The sequence below is a fragment of the Panthera pardus genome, unplaced genomic scaffold, assembly GCF_024362965.1.
Source record: "Panthera pardus isolate Hobbes unplaced genomic scaffold, ASM2436296v1 HiC_scaffold_6, whole genome shotgun sequence".
Lineage (NCBI taxonomy): Eukaryota > Metazoa > Chordata > Mammalia > Carnivora > Felidae > Panthera > Panthera pardus.
Window position 1 is genome coordinate 103267877 of NW_026526991.1, and position 21740 is coordinate 103289616.

A 21740-nucleotide genomic window follows, 5' to 3' on the forward strand; every position below is an offset into this window, starting at 1 on the left:
CTGAGAGAGGCTCTCAGACTGTCCAGGCCCTGCAGGGCCACCAGGTGACAGTCACCACATTAATAAGCTTAGGTAATGAGACCAACTGGGCTGGGCCTCAATGGCTAACCCACAGAACTGTGAGAAAATAAAAATGGTTCTGCTAAATTTTGGGGTGGTTTGTTATACAGCAATAAACAATCAATACAAAACTCATCCAGCAAGTCTGTGCAGCTATTCACAAGAATGAGGTCATTCTCTATGCACTGATGTGGAAAGATGGCTGGAGAAGTTGCCAGTCAGTATAATACAATTCTACTTATGGAAATTGTTAAGTTAGTAGGTAGACAGCTGGATGCCGGTCTATCCTAAAAATACCTGGAAAGAATAAAAACCAAAGTATTAACAGTGATTATCTCTGAAGGGCAGGATTATAGGAGATTTTCCTTTTATATAATGCATGTAATGTTCGAATATTATAATGAATCTGTGGGGTTTTTTGTGACAACAACAAAGAAAGGTATATTTAAAAAATTCACCTTGAATTCTGCTACAAGCTGATTTTTCCTAAAACATCCCTTTCATCCTGTCATTCCCCCATTCAGGGACCAGCACCTGCTCCCCACTGCCAGCCTCCTACAATCTGACTCTCCTCTGGATGACATTCAAGGTGCCCCCAGGCCGGAGCCCTCCTCCCCCTCCCCCGTGTTCATCTCCAGGTCACACCCATCTCGACCCCCACCTCCAAGCCTGCCACCCACCACCGCGACCACTCAAAGAACCCTCGACCACACAAAGATTGTGCCTCTCACAATCCCACCCCTCCCACAAGGCCCAGCCCCATCTCCCCTAGGACCCTCTAGGGGTCCTCAGAGAAAGTTCCACCCAGCCCTGCCCTGGATTGGATGGTGTACTATATTATGATCTCCCTGCACTGCAGGAATTGACTGTCCCTCAAGGGGCACCTTCGTAGACACAGGCTGACTGACCACCATCATCTCCAGCTTCTCTGGCTAATAGTGGGAGAGGGAAAGAGCACAGACAGGCAATTCCAACTCCCTTCCCTCTCTGTGCCCACCGGCTGGATGGTGGGTAATGACCCTGGACTAGGGCTTCCTCCCCATGCACCTCGTCTCCACAGGCAAGTGGGAGCCAATTTGCAACGGCTGCTAATTCACAGTGACTCATGCCTCCTGGGCTGCTCTAGGGGCTCTCCCTCCCCACCCTCCAGGTCCCACAAGCTGTATTTGGATCCAAACTCTGGCTTCAAACCTAATTGCCTTCCTGGGGGGCCCAACGGCTCTTCCTCCCTCAGGTCCCTGCAATCTGCACGTCCAGTTTTTAAACAAAGCTGTTTAGAATCTCTCAGGATTAAGTGGAAAATTGCAAGCCCAGACCTCTACCTCACTTTCTCTAAAACACAACATGTCATTCTACATGTTCATACAGTCCCATTCAAACCCAGCCAGTCACCCTGCCCCTCTGAGCCCTTCCATAGGGCTTGGCCCTATTGGGGGCTAGAGACTTGCTCAGGCAGGCTCTGCTCCCACTGTCCCTGGCACCGCCACCCCCAGGGCTTGTCGGAGAATATCAGCCCCCTAAGCCTCCGTTTCCACACTGTGGCAGGTGGCCAGGTAAGAGGGCTTAGGCAGGGCTGGCAGGTACTGTGTTCAAGTCTTACACCGCCCTCTAAGGAGGGGGTGTTCCCACCACAGGTAGACAGTGACGTATTGAAAGGGCTCAGGTGGGCCTCTCACCTGAGTCCCAGAACAACACAAGAGAACTCCTTCCCACACAAGCCCACATGGGCACACCCAGCCACACACACGCTAGGTCAAACACATGCATACTAACCCACATGCACACAGACACATGTGCATGGCCACACCCTGTCCCAGCCTTGCTCTGAGCACCCCCCCTGAGATCACTTCCCCCACCTGTCCACTGGTCTCAGAGACCCGTTCCCACCCCCAAGCCCTCTCCCTGACTCAGAGCCTGGCACATTTCCCTCACTGGGAGGGGGAGGAGCACGCATGCGTGTGCCGCCAGCCACATGCGCCCCGCATGCTGGTAGGAGGCCGTGGGCACGGGTGGATATACACAGCCAGGACTCCAGGAGAATTCCCAGGCAGAGACAGGCATTGTTCAGGTTTTACAATCATGTATTTGCTTTAATGTTTCTTTTTAACCTGAGAAACAGCAGTTTTTTGAATCTGCATGAAGATGCTATAAGGGTTAGCAGTGGCCTACGCTGCTAAGGCGAAGGCTAAGAACGCACCAAGCTCCCGTGCCAGAACAGGACCCTCAGCCCTCCTGCAGAGACAGTCAAGCCCTCCCAGTATGCGAGAGGATTCCAGGGGTTCTGCTGAGCTGTCTGACTCTCCAGACCCCCTGGACAGTTCTCCACTCACATCCTTTCCTATCACAAGGTCAGATATTTGAACAAACACTGACCATTGAGCATAGATATGGTCACAAGACTCTCAAAAAGTGAGTATTCAAAATACAGTTAATTTCCTACCACTGTCTGAGGAGTGGGAAGGAAGACTAAGCAGAGAAGAGGTGTGATAAACCCAAAAGCACAGACAGTATTAAACAATAGATACTCAAAAAATAATCTATATTTCACTCCTGAGTATAGACTAAAGCACACAGGCTGTGACACTCAAAGCCAGCAGAGGTGCTCCTTCTGGCTCTGTCATATTCACAAGGACCTCAACCCAGTTCAGGCTGAGTTTTTGGTTCAGTACGAGGGAAAGGGTTTGGAAGTTGGACTACACCCAGGCAGATATTCTCGCTTCATTATGCTGTGGCTATAACTGAAGTTGAAATTGTCAACTCACCAGGCTGGAGTGCAGCCATGGAACCTTCTAGCTCCTAAATGCATCGGGCAGGGGCAGGAGGCAGTTAAAATGAAAGCAGCAGCAGGGCCACCGGCACAGGACGGAAGTCAGGCCTCAAGACCCTGCCACTAACCGGACAGGCAACCATCTCTGTAAACAACCTCCGCCCCATCCCACTTCCATCAGAAACCAGGGCCTCTGTTTTAATCATTAACTTCACTCTTTCCTCCTCCATGTACCTCTAGGCCAGAGGCAGAGAGGGCCCTTGTAAGAGGAGGAGGTATTCGGGAAGCCCCAGGACTGGAAGCCAAAACCCCCTCGTCCCACTCAGAAACCACCTTTATCAAAGCTCAAGGAACCTTAGCAAAGGGCGGTCCAGACTCCCATTTTTCAGGTGAAGAAACCAGCCTGATGAAAGCAACTAATTTGCCAAAGGTCACAAAGCCCATTAGAGGCAGAGGCAGGAGCCGGGTGAGAGCCTCCATCCAGGAGCTGACCATCATTCCAGAGGCTCAACAGCATGACAAGAAACGACACAACCAAAGCCCTGTGAGGCCAAAACCATAGGAAAGGATAAACTTCCTGTCTGGAGGTCCTTCCCTCAGGTCTCTCTCCCAAATGTACAGAAGGACGGTCTTCTGGCTAGAAATGACTGGTGTCAGGGGCCGTCTGTCTCCCCAAGGCTGTGCAGGCCTCCTGGGAAGCTTGCCACCATGTTCTGCCCTTGCAGGACCCCCCAGGAGCAGGCTGCACAGGATCTCCATGATGGGGCAGGCCATACTGTGTGGGGCCAGGAGGCGCTGAGTGGCAAGGGGTGACCTAGTCCTCAAGTCTTTCCCTCCCTGCTGCTTGCTGTCTGCCAGATTGGTTTCCTTGGGCTCAGGCCACTGTGCCTGGCTGCACTGCACAGTCCATCCACAGGCGGTGCTCCAAACCCCACAGCGCAACAATGAAAGCAGACACCCCACCCGAGCCCCAGGGAGGAGGGGGGAAGACTTAAAATGGGAGCTCCCACATTCCTGCCACAGGAGCCGAAGGAGGGACCTGGAGGTGATTCTCGGGAGCCACAAGAAGGGGCTCCTGGCCTGTGGTAGGAAAAGCAGGCGCTGCGGGCCAGGGTCTGAATCCCCGCCTCACCTCCCACTACAGATGTGGTCTTAGGCCAGGCTCCGGCCAGCCCTCAGCCTCACCTATGGCCACTGTAACATGGGGGCAAATGACAGCTACCTTGTAGGATTCTTGTGAAAATTCAAGGAGATTTAAATGAAGATTTAATATGACTTCAGTTAAATTCGTCGTGGACACAGTCTGAAACCATGGCTACTGGTGATGATGATAAATGTGAACGCTGGCATCCTAAGTATGACGTGCAAAGTATGGCAGGACAATAAGAGGTCCGTGGCCACTCCTGGGACACCAAATAGTCTCTGCTGCAACTCACAGAGAAAGGAATCTTTGGGCAAGGTAAGTTACCAGCCAGCACCATCCTTCCAACCACCACCCCCATCCCTACCCCCATACTGCTGAGTTCTTGGAACGTGAGAGATTTACCAATCACCCAGGAGGAGAAAGCCACAGGATAAAACACACATAAATTAAAACATAAAAAGACCCAGGTCTTTAAGCAGTACCCCCAGGGAACCTGAATCAGCACCATCCACAAGGGCTGCCTTACTGCCTAAGTGGCTTCTGCCTGGCTCCAGTAGGGCAGGGACCTTGATGCACAAGTGCTTGGACAAAGAAGCTATCAGCAAGACCCCAGGAAGCTGTGGGAGCAGAGATTAGGATCCTGGAGAGGGTCCTGGCAGAGGGTGCCCACCCGGAGGGCCAGGGACATTGCTGCGGCGGCCAGGATAGAGAACTATAGAGAACAGAGACAGGTAGGATTGGCCAGATTCCCTCAGATTCTTTTCTGGCCAGCTAATGGGAGGTCCTCTACCCTGGCTCCCAAGCCTGCTGGGAGGAGACAGGAAGCAGGAAGGTACAGGCCTCTCCTGCGTCCCTGGATTTCCTCCCTGTAATCAAGGTGGCCAGGAAAGAAATTAAGAGGACTACCCCAGCCATCAATCAGAAATAGTGGGGAGGGAGTAACTGTCTCCTTACCCCCAAAGCCCAATTTTAGGGGCTTATCAAAATGCAAAGTCAAAAGCCACGACAGAGAGACATCTAGCAAACATCAGCATACCATTCATTCTATCCTCCCTCCCCAAGAATGACTTTAGATAGTTTATAACACAAAGATTTTCAGAGACCCCATCACACGATGGACCCAGACTGACCTGTTTCTTTGAATTTCCTACAAGCACCTTGGCTGCTGACTGAGGGGAGAAGATCCCAGGATATTCCTGCAGAAAAATAAAAAATTAAGTAATTGCTTTGCTGTGAAGCCACTCTAGGGTGAATTCCGTCCAGCAGTGGCCACTCTTTGGAGAGGAGGCGTCCCATCTAGAACCTAGTCAATCAACAGACGGAGAAAACCAGAAATGGTAAACTGGTTCCAGCTGCTACACCAAGTTCACTCAGCTAGTAGTGGGTGCCTAAAGCATCATACGCAGAACCCAAGCCCTGGCCTGGTGGTTAAGACAGCTGTGATCTATTAGTAATGTCTGCTGTGGGCAGAAGGAACAGAATCCATGCTATACATATTTGCCATCTGTGAAGTAGACCTTGGCATCAAGGGCTTAACGTTTGTCATTTTGACCACTCACAAAATGACCCGAACTTTCAAGATATGTAAAACTGTTGAACTTTACTGAGACCTGAGTGTAACACACATCCCCTATGGGGTTGATGTAAAGGAACAGGACATGTTGTTGTTTTCATCTCTACCACATCCAAACTTTCTCTTGTGGAGCAATAAAAACGTGGTGGAAAATGCCCATCAAGTGAGAGAGAAATCCGCAGCAGGAGTTGAAAGGGTAGTTAACTCGGGGTATGAAAATATATACAGGAAACACTTGGCTCTCTGCAGAAACATGACACTGGAGAAAGCCAGGCCCATGTACAAAGACTGCTGCAGATGCAAATCTGGCATTCTAGAAGATACAAGATTCATTTCTTGAGGACATCAGAGGTACACACTGTGCCCACTCTGTGATGCTCAGCAGTGAGTAGTGGGCCAGGAAGAACACAGAGGGAGTCAGAATCCACCCCCTGAAGGGGCTTATCATCTACTTGGAGACATGATGGTACACAATGGAAACAGTAAATGGCCTTGCACATTCCCAATCACCCAGCTTAGAATCAGCTTCAGTGCCCCTTCCTCCTCTCCTCGCCACCCCCATTCAATTAATTCACAAATGCTCTAACCCTGCTTCCAAAATGTCCCAGGTCTAGCTCCACCTTGCCATTCCTCACAGCTGCCCAGTGCTCTCCCCACCATGATTTTCCTCCTTCCTGGGCCCCAGACTCACCCTCCTTAGACCTCGCCCTGCTTCTGCGGCCCCTGCTCGAAAACCTGCCAAGTTCCTGTCTCTCCAGCAGCAGCCCAGTGCCTGCAATGGTGGCACTCAGCTTCTTATGACGGAACGGTCAGATGAATGGATGAGATTCTTTGGCTGTGCATTTGCGGCCACCCACAATAGGCCCAGTGTCTACCTGGTCCAGCCTTCTATTTCTCTTCATGCAACCTACTCACCAGCCCACACTCTCAGCGCCTCTCTACAGGCTGATCCTTCCTCCCTTCTGCTCAACTGCAAGCCACTCTTCAAAGTTCACATCAAATGCCACCCGCTGCATGAGGTGCTTCTCCAGAATTGAGGTGGTTATTCTCCTTGTTTGAACTCACATAATGCCATGGGCCACTCACCTTGTACCTTGAATTGTCACTTTTTGAACCCCTTTCTTGACCTTTTACTGCATTATACACGCCATGAAAACAAGGACCTTTATCTTTTTCATTTTTGTATCATCAGAACTTAACACAGACTTTTGTACTATGACACACACACCAAGTGTTGGTGGATTTCACTAAAGAATCACCCCCAGGCAGTGTATAAAAGTCAGGAGAGATGAAAACAGAAAATGCCACAGGAGTTCCAAGGAAAAAGAGGTGCTTTGATGGATGGGTGGACAGAGAAGCCTCCAAGAAGGAACTCAGGCATGAGTAGGGTCTTGAAAGAGGGGGAGGTGGGAGCAGGGAAGAGCAATCCAGAAAGGTGGAACAGTGTGAACTCACGGACAAAGGAGGAATGAGCAAAGCATGCTTGGGAGATCAGTTTGGCTGGAAAATCAGCATGCTTGGGAGATCAGTTTGGGTCCCTGGGTGAGAAGGGTGGGAGATAAGGCTAGCCAGGCAGGCTTGGAGATGGATAGGAAGGATGCTGAGTGCCAGACTAAGGTACCTGGATTTGACTCATTCCCTCTTAGTCAGTGAGGATGACAATCACACCAGGCCTAGGCCTTAATGGTAGAAGAAGTCTTGTTTCTCTTGTTCTGAGCATATTAGTCTAGTCTCCTTAGCTAGGTTATAAATAACAACCACCATTTACTGCACACCTGCTGTGTGTGAGGCCCTAAGCTACGAGCTTCACATACATTATCTCATTGCTCCTTCCAACAGCCCTGAGAGCTTCATATTGTTATCCTGGTTTTGCAAGCAGGAAGCTAAAGCTACAAGAGGTGAAGGCACTTGCCCAAGGCCTCACCCACTCACTCACTTACTCACCAATACAGTGGTACTGGAGTTAGACACAGGGATGGGGCCAGCACTCCAACCAGCTACCACAGGCCCCAGGACTTCCCTTTGAAGCCCGGCTGCTTCTTCACAACCCTCCTCAATAATTGCTTAAAGCCAACATTTATTAAGCACATAGCAGGAGCAGAATAAAGCACACAAAGAACGGTGGTTTGGGGAGGGGGGGCGGGGGGGAGAAATGGAGAGTTATTGTTTAATGGGTGTACAGTTTCAGTTTTGCAAGGTGAAAAAGTTCTAGAGATCTGTTGCACAACAACGTGAGTATAATTAACCCAAATGTACTCTACGCTTAAATATGATGAAGATGATACATTCTGTTATTTTTTTTTACCACAATAAAAAACTTTTTTAAATAAAGCACACTTATTATTTGACTGATCGGCTATCCCTGGCATCTTATTTTGTTAATCATCTAACTCAGGAAAAGACTCTAGAAACATTTTAATCCAGTGACCCTCCAAAACACAGAGCTGAAAAGGGGAGGTAACATGTCCAGGGCTGCACAAACAGATGGTGTTAGAGCTAAGATCAGAGCCCAGCTTCCACAGACTTAATAGGGAAGAATGACAGAGACAGCAAAGCATAATGCAAAACACATGGCAGGGGGGTGGTCAGAAGCCACAGGTTCAAGTTCTGCTTCCTTCCACCTAATGAGTTCTGTAACCTCAGAGAAGTCATTTATTCTCTCTGAGCTTCATTTTCCTAATCTATAAGAAGACAATTAAAAAGAACATATACTTAACAAGATTAGGTGTGAGTCAAATAAAATTATATACAGCTAATAATGCAGTGAAAGCACTTGACCAACTACGAATTACCTTATAAACACTGGTTATTGTGATTAATACTAAATATCTGTTCATAGATTTAAAGACTAAAATCTGATTTAGTCAGATCAAACAAAAAACAATCCCATTCCATTCTGGTCCACTCTCAGCTGTTCAGAGCCTTGCACATAGCAGGTCTTCAATGAGTGAGTGCAGAACTGAATTACTCTTCAAAGTTTTCTCCACCCCCATCCTGTTCCCTCCCTCACCCCCAACCCAGAGCCCAGCTGCATCAGCCATGCCAGGACCAGGTGGAAGATAGGAAGCCCCTGTGAATGTCTGCCTCCCTGGCTGCATTCCTTAGCTAAATATAAATGATTTGTCCAGTCCATTGTTTGAAATTATCCATAATACCTCACCTCCCCTCCCCATTACTTACGATGACAAGCTGACTGCACATCTTTATAGCAGAACATACATACAAAACATTCTCTGCGGCTATTTTTAGTAGAGAGAGGGAAGCTGGTGGGTATACAGGGATCAGAGCATGAGTCCTCAGTTTTCTCCACTAGTCCAGGAAAGCTTCCTGGAGGAGGAAATACCTGAGTCACTTCAGAGAAGGGGGCAGCTGCAGGTCAGAAAGACACCCTCACATGAGTGTGCTTCTCTGGACCAAAGGGAGGTGAGCTGCTGCCTTCTAATCCCCATTTTTGGGATGGGGAGGAAAGGTCGACACAACCCGGGGAGCGGGGGCGGGCGGGGGGGGGGAGGGATCCCATATTACTCCAATACTTCAAATTGGCCCAGACAGTACACGCATTTGGGGAGGGGTTAGGGAAGAGGCCAATATCTTTTTCAAAAAGAGAACATCCAAGACTGGATCCAGTTCCGAGATACACAAGTACAAATACTGTTCACATAACAAGCCAGTTTCTTGTTGGGACTTTTTTTTTTTTTTTCCCCAACCACAAGAAAGTTTTTTAAAGTCCCAAACTTGGATACACAGATGGACTACATCTTGGAACCCGGGATGTGCCAAAGCCCTGTCACTGTGAGTGCCGATCTGCCAGCGGTGGCCCAAGGAGTGGTCAGGGGTGTCCGGCGAAGGGGGGAGGCAGGCAATATCCCAGCCCCGCCCGAGCTCCCGCCCTCCCTGAGGGCGCGCTATAGACTACCCCAAGCCAGTCCACGGAGCCACACAGTCAGAAAGCCTTGACAGCTCTGAGGCTCTCTCTTTCTGCTGCAGCCTACAGCCCTCCCATCCCTTCACTTGGCATTCCGCTGTCCGCTCTCCCGCAGCCCCGTTCCCAAAGGGTCTTCGTCCGAGCCTCTCCGCCTGCAGACCCCTCTTCGCTCTGTTACGGGACTCCGCGCACACACACCCCCTTCCCCGGCCGCTTCCCGCGTCCTCACAGGGCGCCTACCCCATCCCTCCCTCGGCTCGCCCACTACCGCCCTCCCGACACCCCTCCCCGGGACGCCCCGGAGTCGCTCCCCTCGATGGAGATCCGGGCCGGGGCTGGCGCGGCCCGCCTACAGCGGGCCCGAGCCCCGCAAGGCCGCGCGCTCCCGAGCCCCCGGGCCCGCCGCCCGCCCCGACCGCACTCACCGCGCTTGGGGAACGTGGGGTCCCGGCTCGCTCCCGCTCCCGCACCGCCGCCGCCGCCGCGGCCGCCAGCGGAAACGGGGGGCGGGGCCGGGGGCTCGCGGCGGGGGGCGGGGCCTGCCCGGGAATGGCGAGGCCGCGGGGCGGGGCCGACGGCGGGGAGGGGCGGGGCCGAGGGGCAGCAGCCCGAAGCGCGAGGGGAGGGGGTCCGGAGCGCGAGGGGAGGGGGGGCCGGGGCCCTAAGAGGGAGCTGGAGCGGGTCCTGGAGGCCGGGGCTTCGGACACCCCCTGGCCGCACCCCAGCGTCCGAGCCGGAGGGAGCCCGTGGTGAGGCCGGGGCCGCGCTGGGCACCGGAGTCCAGGGCCAGGCGTGGCCGCCCTCTGGGCTTCCTTCCGGAAGCCTTCCTCCCCTCCCACCTCGGGGCTCCGACCCGCCGCTCAGCCGGGGCGTCCGCACGACGCCACCCCCCTGCCACCGCGGGCCTGGGCCGCCGCCGAGACCAGACGCGGGGAGGGAGCGGGAGGAGCCCGGGAGGCCGCGCGCCCGCCCCGCCCCGGGGGCTGTCGCGGCCTGGGTCGCCAGCGTCCCCCGGGAGCCAAGCCAGCCGGTCTCCCGCCCCCGCCCCCACGCCTGAGAAATCCGTCTCCGGTATTTCGGGCGGACTAGATGTTGACCACGCGGTGTGTAGTAGGTCCTGTCCGCAGATACCCTGGAGGAGGAGCCGCTATTTGCCTCCCCAGGAGCGCAAGGCCTCCAAGTGTTGGTAAAGGGCACCGTGTGGTGGAGGAACTGAATTGAAGCAGGAAAATTCAAGTTAGGCATCTCTGGCCCAGCGCTTCCTATAGGCCTTTCTGGGCCTGGATTCTTGAAGGCCTGACTCTTTTCCCAAGTGAGAGCGCCTGCCGTCTCTCCTCTCCAGTATTACTGTCCTCAGGCGGGTTCTTTGCTCCCCACGTGCAACCATGGTGTGTTGAGTATGACTTGAGACAGATTTTTTTTTTAACCTGACTGTAATTACCAGGACCCCTTGACCTCTCCTAATTAGACTGGCAGTTTCTTCTCATCTCCAGGGCCCCCTCCCCTTATACACTCAAAGTCTTGCTTTTGTCTATTAACACTTAACCAAATAACCCACCTCCTTCTGACTCCCCTTTTCCTTCCTTCAACACCTTGTTCACACACACAGCCCCATAAAGTCTTCCTACACTAACCCCCACCCACCCCAATGTCTTCAGTCGCTGTGGCAATCCTTTACCCTTGAGCACAATGCTGCTAGTTCTGCCCAGCTTCCAGAAGAGGAAAGACCCAGCGAGGGAAAGGGACTTTCTAGCAATATCTGCCTGGGAGTGGTCCTACTGTAAAAACAAAGAGAGGCAACCTGGTATGGGAGCAACCATGGGGCTTTGGAACCCATCAGACTCTGAGTGTAATCCCAGCTCTGCCTCTTATGGGTTGTGACCTCTCTAGACCTCAATTTCCAAACCTGTGAAATATAACTTAGTAATATCAATGCCACAGGGCTTACTAAGACCATGGAGGCCAAAGCACAATATCTGATGCATGCTGGATGTTTAACAAATGTTAGTTTCCCCCTGCCCTTTAAAGGAAGATACACAAATCTGAAATAATAGAATTATGGAGCCTTAGGGCTGGAGAAACATGAGAGGTCCCTAAGCAATACCCCAGAAAGTGGTTGCTCACCCTTCATCTACACATCCAGAGATGGGGACTCAGTGCCCCCAAAGGGGTTTGCAGCTGCAAAAATATCCTGTGGGGCAAAGCTATAGAGGATGTGGGATTACTCACCAAAAAAGTCACTACAGTGACTTGTAGTCTGTGAGGCAGACACACACGGGTCGTATCCATTGAGGACAAAATTCAAATAATTGGACTAATGAGGAGGAAGATGTACTTAGGGCGGGAGCTTCCAAAAGCACGGGGCCACAGTTTTCTGTAGCTGACTTCTGAGGAATGTCATCGAGTTTCTGTCCTGGAGATTCTGGACATGCTGAGGAATAATTCCCCTAGTGATAGGGTGACTATATCCAGGTGGTCAGGACACAAGCCATTCACTCTACTTGTCCTGACAGAGTTATTAATAGTCCCCCTTTCACTCTCAAAATAGCCTGATTTGGACAAAAAAACTATATGTCACGTTAACTATGAACAAAGGCAGTACTCCAAACAGCTCCTTCCAGCCCTGGTTGTCAATGGTTTCGCTGGAATTTCTGAATCCCCAAAGACTTCAAAAATTTCTATGTCCATTTACCCCCGTTGAAATCACCAAATCAAATCAAAAGTGATCAGCACAAGTTACCCCAAGTCAAGCTGAAGGACAGTGCCTGATGAATTGTGACACCTAGTGGGGAAAGTTCACACTGCCTGAGGCTGAGTTTTAGGAACACCACATTCACACAGGTTTCTCCGAGTCAGCCTGAGAAGCAGAGAACAAGCTGTTAACATTTATCAAGTACTTATGTGTCAGCCACAGTTCCAAGCACTTCACACGTTGTAATTCATTTGATCCCGACAACTCCATGAGATAGGTACTACCACCGTGGCTCCATTTCACAGATGAGGGAATTGAGGCTCAGAGGCTAGGGAATTTCCCCCAGGTCATGCGGCCATTAAAACTGAGCCAGGGGGCACCTAGGTGGCTCAGTTGGTTGAGCATCCGACTTCAGCTCAGGTCAGGATCTTGCGGTTCGCTAGTTCAAGCCCCACACTGGATTCTGTGCTGACAGCTCAGAGCCTGGAGCCTGCTTCAGATTCTGTGTCTCCCTCTCTCTCTCTCTGCCCCTACCCTCCTCACTCTCTCCCAAAAATAAATAAAAACATTAAAAAAAAAAAAAAAAAAGACTGAGCCGGGGGGTACCTTGGTGACTCAGTTAAGTGTCCGACTCTTGATTTCAGCTCAGGTTATGATGTCAACGTTCATGAGTTCAAGCTGTGTGCCGGGCTCTGTGCTGACAGTTCAGAGCCTGCTTGGGATTCTTGGTCTCCCTCTCTCTGCCCCTCCCCCTGCTTTGCTCATGCTCTCTCTCTCCCTCTCTCTTTCTCTCAAAAAATAAACAAATAAACATTAAAAAAAAAAAAAAAAAGAAAAAAGACTGAGCCAGGATATAACCCCAGGTTGTCTGGCTGCAAGGCCTTGGCACTTAACAGCTACTCTGTCCAGCCCGTGTCAGCTACATATGCTACGTTACTGCAGTGGTGTCTTCCCTCACAAGTGACTTCAACCAACCCTCTGCTATGGAGATGACATGCAGGGAGAGTAGGAAGCAGAGTGTGTGAGGAGCCAACCTCCACATCTACCAATAAAGAGTGATAGTTTCTGCATCTACTGGGGATGAAAATCAGGGCATTAAACCAGACTGTGAGAAGATTTGCAACCATCAACTGGATGCACTTTCCAGCAGGAAGAATCAAAGAGGTCCTCCCCTACCCTGCTCCCTTCAACATTTATTTATGTGGTTTCAAGAGTGTTTACAGGTCACTGAGGCCCACCAGCTACACCCAGAGGGCCAAACCAGAAGTCCCACCATTCTCATGGTGATGAAGGTGGAAGTGACCAAAGATGGTTTTTCTGCTTCCTTTCCATGCTCCCTCTTCTAAAGAATGCAAATCATCCTAAGGACCCCTCTTCCCTTCACCTTCTTTCTCTTTCGAAGCTCAGTGAGATAGGTGTTGCAGGACCAAGGGAACGACAGGAGTCTTGCATCTTTGTGATAGGGTTGCCGAGTGATATTTGGGACAGACTTATTCTAAAAAAAAAATGTATTCATTATTTATCTGAGTATCCTGTATTTTTAATTGCTAAATCTGGCAACTCCACTTGGTTATTGATTGATGCTAAAATAGTTAGAAAATTGTACTAAAGCACAGGTCTATAAACTTTTCCTGTAAAGGGCCAGATAGTAAATGGTTTAGACTTTGTAGGCTAGTCCGTCTCTGTCACAACTACTCAACCCTGCCACTGTAGCAGCCATAAACCATTCATAAAGAAAATGAGCATGACTGTGTTCCAATAAAACTTTATTTACAAAAACAGACATCAGGCCATAGTTTGCCTACCCCTGGGCCAAGTTAGGGCTTTGGACTCCTGGCTTTCTTCAGATGTATTGTCAGGGTGAGAGTGGTCTAGACCCATGTTCTCAAGCACAAAAAAAGAGAGACTGATCAAAACCATTGCATATATATAATAAGCACCAGTAATTCTGAGTGGGTGTGCACCTGTGCATGTGTGTGATCCAAGGTGGGTCAGTGCCTACAGGAAGCATGCACTTCTAGAGGGTTTAGAGCCACCTAGGATTTAGAAAGTCTTGGTCAGACCCTGTCTGAAAAAGTACAGACTCTGTGTCTGGGATTCACCATGGTCGGCATGTACTCTGTAAAGACAAAAATGCAGAGGCAACATTGTGAAGTCAGACAGAAAGTGCAGAGGCCAAGAAAAGCAGAACGCCCCTGCAGAAGGCCTTCAGGTGAAGCTAACGCTGTTGGTATTTGTTCATCTAATGCAGAGTACTCAGAAACACGTGGTAGCTGTTGGTAAGGGCGAGTGTGTGTGCCACATGTACACCATCTATCTGAACATGTGGGTAGTAACTGAGGAACGTGCATGGTGGGTTGAAATCAATTAATGTAACAGTAATAACCATATCAGTTACATTTAAATCAAGTTTCTTATGATCTTAGGATATTACTATATGCCTATCAAAGGCAATTCCGTGGTTTAAAATCACCACTTAAATTCTGCCCTTCAGAATTTAAAACCACATGTAAAAGGGCTGACCAATGAAAAGCATTAAATCCAATCATCAATTTGCCACAGCACAGGAAATGTTAACGTGTCTGGAGCAAGGGAGTTGTGGGGAGCACAGTGCAAGATAAGGGCATAGAATCACATAAGCAGCAGACTATATTGAACCATATTAAGCATTTTGACATGCACATATGTCTTAAGATACATAAATCATCACTGAAGTGTTTTAAATAAGAGAATGAATGACAGCATCAAATTTGGATTTTGAGGCTATCACTCTGGCTGTAGTATAGAGAAGGAATTGGAGGGTGGCAGGGGCCAAAATGGATACAGGTGGCTCGAGTAGTGGTCTAGACACAAGATGAAGTTAGTTTGGTCTAGGTTGGTGGTAGTGAATGAAGGGTATGGGTACACCTGAGAAATTTAGAAGGTGAAATGTACAGATTGGTGATGAATATGGGGAATGGCGGGGGATGTCAAATATGACTTGTCAGGTTCCTAGGAGGATGGTTGGTGGAGCCATTGATCGAGATTGGCAATAGGGGAAGAGGACTAGATTTAAGAGAAAGATCATGGGTTCAAAGAAGATGACGACTAATAAGTATCCATCAGATTCAATGAGTTGAAGGTCACTAAGGATCTTGAAAAGAGCCATTTCTTTGCAGCGAAGACACAGAGGCTGTGCTGGAGAGAGTGGAAAAGACAGTAGAAGCTGAGAAATGGGGATAGAAAGACAATTATCTTAAGAAAACAAGCTGGGAAGATACATGGAGCAGAGAGCTGAAGGAGATTTTGAACCAAGGGTGGGTTTGTGGAATTTAACAGGGAGAATTGAACCTATTAATGGAAAGAGTCCTATTTCTGGTACAGAGGAGTCCACTTCTAACTGAACAACCCTCTCACAGATAATATCAATATACTCTGGACAACTTTCAAAACAAACAAATGAACAAAAGAAGACCAAACCAACCAACCAACTACCCGAGAACTCTGGAGAGTGAATCCACGTAGGTAGATTTTGGAGGGGATTCAAAGTGTGGAAGAAGAACTGACATGAGGTGAGTTCCCATTTTTTGTGGATTTTCCCTGTGTTAGCCACAGTTGCAATGCAGCATAGGACAGCTATAATTCCAGAAGAAAACCCACTGTCTCTCAGCCAGAGGAACCAGAAGGTAGAGCCTAGAGCAATCAAGGTTGCTGAAGAGTGAGGGAAGAATCCTAGAAAGAGGAAAGCAAAGGGCCAAGAAAAGGAACCCAAATTTCTCTGCATAAACTCTGCCCAAGTCTCTGGCTCTTTCTTGAACTATATATGAGCAGGGAATCCCAGGTAAAGATGAAAGAACCAAACTGAGACTTGAGCAATTGCCTGCTGCAGATAGTACAGAGTACTGTACTACAGAGTACAGAGTCTGTAGTTTGCGTATAATCAAGTTCATTACTTGCAAGAGAAAAATATCCATACTTTTCTTAGGGATAAAATAGATTCTAGTCTCCTTAACATAACCTTCATATTATTCAGGATACGATCCCAAATTACTCAACTTACAAAGAAACAGGATAATGTGACCCATTCTCAAGGGAAAGCAAGCAACAGATGACAATCCCAAGATAACTCAGATGTTGGAATTATCAGACAAGAATTTTAAAACAGCTATTAAAACTATGTTCAAGGGTACAAATAAAAATGCATTTATAATAAATGAACAGCTAGGAAACCACAGCAGAAAAATAGAAAATATAAAAAAGAATCAGGAGCACCTGGGTGGTTCATTTGGTTGAGCATCCGAGTCTTGATTTCAGCTCAGGTCATGATCTCACATTCGTGGGATCGAGCCCTGTGTCAGATTCTGAGCTGTCACTGTGGAGCCTGCTTGGAATTCTCAACCACCCTCTCTCTCTGCCCCTCCCCCACTCACATGTGCCCACGTGCTCGCTCACTCTCTCTCAAAATTAATAAAAATTTTTTTAATTAAAAAATAAAAAAGAATCAAATGGGAATTCTAGAACTAAATATCTGGAGCTTAAAAAAAAATTCACTGGATAGGCTTACTGGCCAAATAAAGATCTCAATAGGAGAAAATGAATATGAAGATAAATCAAAAGAAGTAACCAATCTTAACGAGAGAAAAATCTCTAATGTATGGGTAACTGGAGTCCCTCCCTTATGGGGAGGATCCAATCAAGAATAAGAGGTTGAGGGGCACCTGGGTGGCTCAGTCAGTTTATCATCCAACTCTGGATTTCAGTTCAGATCATGATCCCAGGGTCATGGGATCGAACCTTGTATCCGGCTCCATGTTGAGTGTGGAGCCTGCTTAATATTCTCTCTCTCAACAGGAACCCTCTTGCACTGTTGGTGGGAATGCAAACTGGTGCAGTCGCTCTGGAAAAGTGTGGAGGTTCCTCAAAAAATTAAAAATAGAACTACCCTACAACCCAGCAATAGTACTACTAGGAATTTCTCCAAAGGATACAGGAGTGCTGATCCATAGGGGCACATGTACCCCAATGTTTATAGCAGCACTATCAACAATAGCCAAAGTATGGAAAGAGCCCAAGTGTCCATCAACTGACAAATGGATAAAGAGAACGTGGTTTATATATACAATGGAATACTACTTGGCAATGAGAAAGAATGAAATCCTGCCATTTGCAGCAATGTGGATGGAACTGGAGGGTATTATGCTAAGTGAAATGAGTCAGAGAAAGACAGATATCATATATTTTCACTCATATGTGGAACCCAAGAAACTTAACAAGACCATGAGGGAAGGGAAGGGGAAAAAATAGTTACAGAGAGGGAAGGAGGCAAACTATAAGAGACTCTTAAACACAGAGAACAAACTGAGGGTTGATGGTGGGGGAGGGGAAAATGGGTGATGGGCATTGAGAAGGGCAATTGTTGGGATGACCACTGGCTGTTATATGTAAGGGATGAACCACAGGAATCTACCCCCAAAACCAAGAGCACACTGTATACACTGTATGTTAGCCAACTTGACAATACATTATATTTTTTAAAAAAAGATTCTCATTCTCTTTCTCTCTCCCTCTACCCATCTCCCCAGCTCCTGCTGTCTCTCTCTCTCTAATAAATAATTTAAAAATGGTTGAATATATGGGAAAGATAAGAAACCATAAATAGTAAAAGTTTTTCTAAAATAAGAGAAGGGAAGGAATCCAAGTTGAAGTGCAGAGACTTGGCTAAGGCAGAAAAGATTAACACCTGCACTGCAGCAGGAGGAAGGAGGATAGGATGGGAGCAAACAGGGTGGATTTGTGTCCTAGGTGGAGATTTTCATTTGATGGCTTCTATTTCTCCTTTTTTTTTTTAATGTTTATTTATTTTTCAGAGCGAGCATGAGTGGGTGAGGGGCAGAAAGAAAAAGGGAGACAGAAGATCTGAAGTGGGCTCTAGGCTAACATCACAGAGCCAACATGGGGCTCAAACCCACAAACCGCGAGTTCACGACCTGAGCCAAAGTCGGATGCTCAGCCGACTGAGCCAGGTAGGTGCCCCTCTAGAGAGTTTAAAGGGAGAAGTTGAAAGACAGAGAGAGACAGAAGTTCATTTGCTGCAAGTCGAAGTGTAAGGAATGGCCAGGAGTTTGAAATAATCACTGTGGGAGAGTGAGTTCATCCTAGAGACTTACTAGTGTCCCCTAGGTGTAATAAGGGCTCCTTTGAACATAGTAACCATGAATTTACATGGAACCAATATGTCCTACTGTGTGGCTTTCCCAGAGGCTGCTTGAATGCAAGCACCCTGATTTGGGAGACTTAAGTTCATCACAGTTGGGATTTTGCCAGAGGGGTGTGACCAAATGACAGAGGATCAAGGTTCAGGACAGACATTACTTCCAAGCTTGATAAGGAGGATGGGAAAACAGTGAGAGGGCCGATGGTACAGGGATAATTAGAGAGGTTGTAGACCAGAGGTGAAGGGAAATGGTGGCGGTGGGAGTAGTCGAACTGCCAGCTGAGAGGAAAGGGGATAGAAGTCAGACAGGGGCAGCCTGACTCCATGAGTCTGAGTGGAACAGTTCCCAGAGATGCCAAAGCCCCAGTTGTGACTGTGGAAGTAGGTGGCTTGGAGAGAACAGAGATGGCCCCACGAAGAGAAGGAAATTAAGAAACTGAGAGTCTGGGTTGCCCTGTTGAAAACTTCATCCAAACTGATGCTGAGTTTACATGGATGAGAGGAGAATACAAGACAGGTGCTGAGATCTTTGAAGCATGAGAGACCAGGGGGTCGGTAAATGGCAGAGTCTCTCAGAGGGGGAAGAAGGTGGCATAGTCACACAGCTGACACTCAGAAAAATGGCCTACAGGAAATGGGAAGTAAGAAAAGCCCCCCCACTCTCCCAGCTTCCACGCTGTGGTGTGGAAGAACATAACCAGCCACCATGTGGGAGGGTATAGAACAAGCAGGTAGGTAGGTATATTACTTATCTGTTACCGCACGATAAATGACCATAGACTTAGTACCCCACACTTTCTATGAGTCAGTCCCAGCATGGCTTAGCTGGGTCCTCTGCTCAGGATCTTACAAGGCTGCAATCAGGGTATTTGCCAGCTTGCCATCTGGAGTCTCGACTGAGGAAGAATCTGCATCCGTGCTCACTCAGGTTGGTTGTCAGAATTCACTTCCTTGTGGCTGCACGGCTGAGGACACTGGCTTCTTGCTGGCTGTCTGCTGGAGCCATCCTCAGCTCTTAGAGGCTGCCCTCAGTGCTTCGCATGTGGGCTTTCCCAACATGGACACTGATTTCATCAAGCCAGCAAAGAGTCTCCTAGAACAAGTGGGTCAGCAAGACGGAGTCTTGTATCACATAACATAATCACAAGTGTGACATCTCATCACCTTTGCCATATCTTAATCATTCGAAGCACAGGTGCACGTGCACTCAAGGGAGGGTCATCACACAGAGGTGTGAATGCCAGGAGTCAGGGATCATGGAGGCACCTTATGATCTGTCCTCCCAAAAGGGAAGGAGATATGGGATGTGTGTTAGTCACTTAGGGGCAGCATGGTGGATGCAGGTGGGAGGCAAGGAGGTGGGAGCTGGATCAGGGCACGGAAGTGCTGGACACCTGAGGAGGAGGGTTTGGCAGAGGATGGATGGTGTGACAGGGAAGAGGGGCTTAGACTTCAGGTACAAACTGATGGAAATGAGGTTCTCTGCCTTTCCCCATCATAGGTACTATGGAAGGTAAATCTGCTTACTTACAAAAATATGTTGTGTCAAATAGGTTAGCTTTGCTAAATATATATTGATTCTATTTTCTCCAAAAGTCTGGCCTCTTTAAAGAGCAGATGGTTGAGGCACACACACTGGGACAGCCTGAGAAGAGCCTTAAAGATAACAGGGAGAAACAAAGTGACAACTCCATTTCCAGTATGAAAGGCAGAGGAGAGCCAGAAGGCAAAGATTGCTCCGGGAGAAAGGAGAGAGCTGAAGCTAACACTTTGAAATTGGAATCAAGCCTAGTGAATTCAATAGAGTTGGATGAAATGAAATTGTGTGACTGTCAATAAAATGACCAGAGGATGATGGTTGATAAGACACTCAAGGATCATAAAAGTGACAAGGAACACATTTGCAGCCCCGGACCAGGGCATCTGGGATCTAAGTCAATATACATTCATTTACAACATGGGAAGTTTCATTCATAGTATAATTAAAATATATATAGCATGACATATTAAGGTTGTTTTGAAAGAAGAAGCAGCAGCTGGTAGCTAAAAGCTGGTAGTTTAAAAGTGGGGGAATAAAATGAAAGCCTTTATAGAATATATATTTCTCAGGGACTTAGTAAGGTTGGCGTTAAATTGGATAAATAAGTGTGAACTCATTTTCTGGCTCTCTCACTATTGGACTGGAGGTGGAAACTCCTCCTCACCTGTAGTCCTCATGAGGGTAATCTGATTTGCACAAGGAGTGCCCAGATATTGGCCCCTAATAACACTCACCACTTAAAGAATCCAGGGCTTCTTGGAAAGTAGCTGATAGTGTACCTTGGTGCAAGAAGAATCAAAGCAGGCCTAAATCCGCTAGATGATGCAAGAGCATGTTAGTTTCAAAAGATATTTGAGGAAAGGGACACAGCAAAGGAAGGAAGCATGGAAGGGAGGGAGGAAGGGAGGAGGGAAGGAAGGAAGGAAGAGAGGGAGGGAGGAAGGAAGGGAGGGAGGAAGGCAGGGAGGGAGGGAGGGAGGAAGGCAGGGAGGGAGGGAGGGAGGAAAAAGTGGGGAGGGATGGAGGAGAGGAAGGAGGGAGGGAAGGGAGGGAGGAAAGAGATGAAGGCAGGGAGGGAAAAAGCAAAGCTGCAACAGTCTGAGTATCAGAAAGGAAACGAACATCTTGTGAGAAGCCCAAGTCCATCTTGATATTGAATGTGGGTTATACTAGGGCACCTGTGTGGCTCAGTCAGTCAAGAGCCGGTCTCTTGATTTCGGCTCAGGTCATGATCTCACGAGTTTGGGAGTTGGAGCCCCATGTTAGGCTCCATGCTGACAGTGTGGAGCCTACTTGAGATTCTCTCTCTCTCTCTCTCTCTCTCTCTCTCTGTCTCTCTGCCCCTCTGCCACTCTGTCTCCGTCAAAATAAATAAATGAACTTTAAAAAAAGAATATGGGTTATACTAAAAAAAAAAAAAAAAAAAAAAAAAGGTCTATGTGAGTTCCCCAAAATGTCAACTATTCAATGTGCATACCATAGCCAAGTGGGTTAATAATTAAGCTGTGGATTTCTTGTACCTGTGTCAGGCAGTGCGACTTAAGGGACACCCAGGGATAAGAGATGCACTTTCTTTCTTTAAGTGAAGGTCTTACGGATGTTGTAATTGTGGCCGGCAAAATTTGACCACAGGAAGCCACTCCCACAGGAAATTGTCCAGCCAGGTGACATTCTTTAAGAAGGCACATCCAGACCCCGTCCCCAGACTGGTCCAATCTCCAGGTGGCTCTCCACAGCTCTAACAGTACAGCAATTGCAAACGTGGAGCTCACGACTCTAGTCCGTAAGTGTGTATGAGCCCTGCTTTCACATCAGTTATCTCAACCCAACTGTGAGGCTCATTCTG

General features: G+C 48.4%; 1 protein-coding gene across 7 annotated transcripts in view; it reads right to left on the reverse strand.

Annotated features, from left to right (window-relative positions):
• The window catches only part of TSPAN9 (tetraspanin 9), a 205293-nt gene extending 195269 nt beyond the window's left edge, over positions 1-10024 (reverse strand). For 2 of the 7 annotated variants that reach the window (XM_053895000.1, XM_053895001.1), the window contains exons 1-2: positions 9895-10024; positions 5102-5167 (exon numbers count right to left, since the gene is read on the reverse strand). Coding sequence is in view for 2 of the 7 variants with exons in the window: in XM_053894999.1 (XP_053750974.1) it covers positions 2823-2841 (19 nt within the window). In the remaining 5 variants the exon portion in view is untranslated. Of the gene's footprint in view, positions 1-2822; positions 2940-5101; positions 5168-9894 lie in introns of those variants that run through there. The other 5 variants (XM_019464831.2, XM_053895002.1, XM_019464832.2 and 2 more) reach the window with 5 other exon arrangements.
• Between the last annotated feature and the right edge of the window lie 11716 nt (positions 10025-21740).